Source organism: Tiliqua scincoides, chromosome 8 (genome assembly GCF_035046505.1).
Source record: "Tiliqua scincoides isolate rTilSci1 chromosome 8, rTilSci1.hap2, whole genome shotgun sequence".
Classification (NCBI taxonomy): domain Eukaryota; kingdom Metazoa; phylum Chordata; class Lepidosauria; order Squamata; family Scincidae; genus Tiliqua; species Tiliqua scincoides.
In genome coordinates this window covers 42,325,943-42,328,492 of record NC_089828.1, presented here as the reverse complement: position 1 = coordinate 42,328,492, position 2,550 = coordinate 42,325,943, and the positions used below count along the sequence as shown (strand labels likewise).

Below are 2,550 nucleotides of genomic sequence, written 5' to 3'. Positions count from 1 at the left end.
CAATGAAACAAACCACATTGAAATATCTGTGTTCTAACAAAAGGTACAGCCAAAAAACCAGTGGGGGTGGGGCGATGGTACATCACCACACCCACCACCTAGGGCATTGCCCCGCCCACTGTATGGGGTGACAAGCAGGCCTCCCGCACCGGGTGACGCGAATCCTAGTGATGCCACTGAGTGAGGGAGAATCCTTGGCAATCTGTTCCACTGCCGACCTGCCCTGACCATCAAGAATTTCTTCCTGATGTCCAACCAGAATCTCCTGTCTTGCATTTTGTATCCATTTGATCTGGTTCTACTCTCAGATGCAAGTTTGACTGATTCATTATTCTGTGACCCACAGACACCAAGATGTTCCTCAGTAAATGCGATGGGGAGCTAAGCGAGCTGAGGAAGAGTGTGGACAGCGAGGGCACTACGCCGGAGAACCCAGATGAGGAGCAACCCAAGAAGAAACACCGTCGCAACCGCACAACATTCACCACCTACCAGCTGCATGAATTGGAAAGGGCCTTTGAAAAATCTCACTACCCAGATGTCTACAGCCGTGAGGAGTTAGCCATGAAAGTTAACTTGCCAGAAGTCAGAGTTCAGGTGAGTGAGACCTGAGCTACTCTTATGTCCCCCCAACAGTGAGAGCCAATGCAGGCAGCAGGGTCTTTTCTCCTGGCCTACCTCAGACTTCAGGGTGGGGCTGTTTGAAAAAAAAAAGAAAAAAAAGAAATCCCTGTAAATAGAAAAGTAACATGTTAGGCCAAAGGGATCGTGCTAGTTTTCTAGGTGTTGAGAGTTTTTTCCCATTGGCATTCATATGTGAGATACCATCAGCTTTAAAAAAAAAAAAAAAAGGTTACAAAAATTCACGGACTTCTATATCTATCAGCATGTATTAGCCATGGTAACTATACAGAGCCTCTCATATTCAGAAGTAGCATATAACAGGGAAGAGCTCACAGCCCAGAAATGTGAGCTTTATAGAAAATAAATGGCTGGCTGCTATTGAAAATAGGATAAATGACACCTGAGTGGGAGGAGCCCAGACAAGTAGCGTGTCTGAATCATAAACTGGGTTCATTTCATGTCTTTATGAGGTCCCCTACCTGCAGTCAAAAGTGGTCAACAGCCCAATCTTATCCTCCCCTCCACCCCGCGCCAACTCAGCCGGGCCAAAAAGGCATATGCTGCATCCTGGTGTGTGTGTGAGGTGGGGGTGGGGGGATAGGAGACTTGGGAGAGGAAAGGGAAAATATTTTCACTTACCTCCCCATAAGCCCTTGGATGCCAATGGGTCTCCTTGGATCTGCACCAGCTCTTTAGCTGGGAGTCCTGGGAGAAAAAGGGAATTTACCAGCTGCTATTGGAGGGGACACCATCCAGCGCATGTTGCCCATGTCAGGTGCCATCCCCTCCTACTTCCATCATGCTACCACCCTCCCCTCTTCCATCCTGTCTCACAGCTGCCCCATTCCGCCTTCCCTGCTGACTAATAGATTTGTGACCATTGTCTCTGTGTCACTATCTTAAACCCTACCAAAGGTCAGCTTGCATGCTCCAGGTCACAGGTGATCAGATTTGAGCACTTAAATTGGATTAATTTCCCATTAATATCTTTTCACTGCTCATAATTTGAATGGTAAATATGGTTGGATTTTCTCACAGTACTAACTGAGGCTAATTGTAAATTAGTGCCTCGTCACTCAATGCATGTGTGAGGCTTAGAGGGGGCAGCTGGCTTGCAAGCACTCAACTAATGTCTCTCCCTTTGTAGGTTTGGTTTCAAAACCGGAGAGCCAAGTGGCGCCGACAGGAAAAGATGGAAGCTAACTCAATGAAGCTTCATGAAACCCCTATGCTGTCCTTCAACAGGCCTCCCATGGCAGCCAATGTAGGACCAATTGCCAACTCTCTCCCCTTGGACCCCTGGCTGACCTCACCCATCTCCAGTGCCACCACAGTGCACACTATTCCAGGATTCATGGGCCCTACCCAAGGCCTGCAGCCTGCCTATGCCAGTCACTCCTTTCTCAACAGCCCACCAGCCATGCCCCAAGGCATGCAACCCATGGCACCCACACCATACCAGTGCGCTACAACGTTTGTGGACAAATACCCTCTGGAAGATGTTGACCAGAGGAGCTCTAGCATCGCTTCACTACGGATGAAAGCCAAGGAACACATTCAGACCATTGACAAAACATGGCAACCCATTTGATGGTGGGTTGGTCAGCCCCTTTATACCAAATGCTGACCAGGTGGAGTGAATTGGTGAAACTCTTGGTTGGGTCTCTCACAGGTGATGTAATGGATGCCTCTTAGTTTTCTCTCACAATGCACTTGTGAATGACTATAACACTATGTATCACACACTAGACACACAACTGAAATTGGGGGAACCTGGTGGATTTATATTGAATGATATCCATAATCGGACACCCTCTTTGAATAGGCACATTCAGGATAGTTTCTCAAAAATGGAACAGCCAGTCTCCTCCCCTTAAAATGATGGCCTCATCCACTTTAAAATATGGCAATGGTGATGAAATAATT

At 47.5% G+C, this 2,550-nt stretch overlaps 1 protein-coding gene across 1 annotated transcript; it reads left to right on the top strand.

Moving 5' to 3' along the window:
- Nucleotides 1-354: 354 nt before the first annotated feature.
- LOC136659212 (retinal homeobox protein Rx1) lies at nt 355-2,215 on the top strand. The gene is made up of 2 exons (XM_066636329.1): nt 355-597; nt 1,772-2,215. The coding sequence occupies exons 1-2, from the start codon at nt 355-357 to the stop codon at nt 2,213-2,215; spliced, it is 687 nt and encodes a 228-aa protein (XP_066492426.1).
- Nucleotides 2,216-2,550: the final 335 nt, after the last annotated feature.

What these genes read in the sequence shown, in the direction of transcription:
- LOC136659212 (XM_066636329.1), top strand. Translation starts at nt 355, where the DNA reads ATGTTCCTCAGTAAATGCGATGGGGAGCTAAGCGAGCTGAGGAAGAGT. An exon ending in TGCCAGAAGTCAGAGTTCAG is followed by an intron (nt 598 to 1,771) that starts GTGAGTGAGACC and finishes CTCCCTTTGTAG; the next exon opens with GTTTGGTTTCAAAACCGGAG.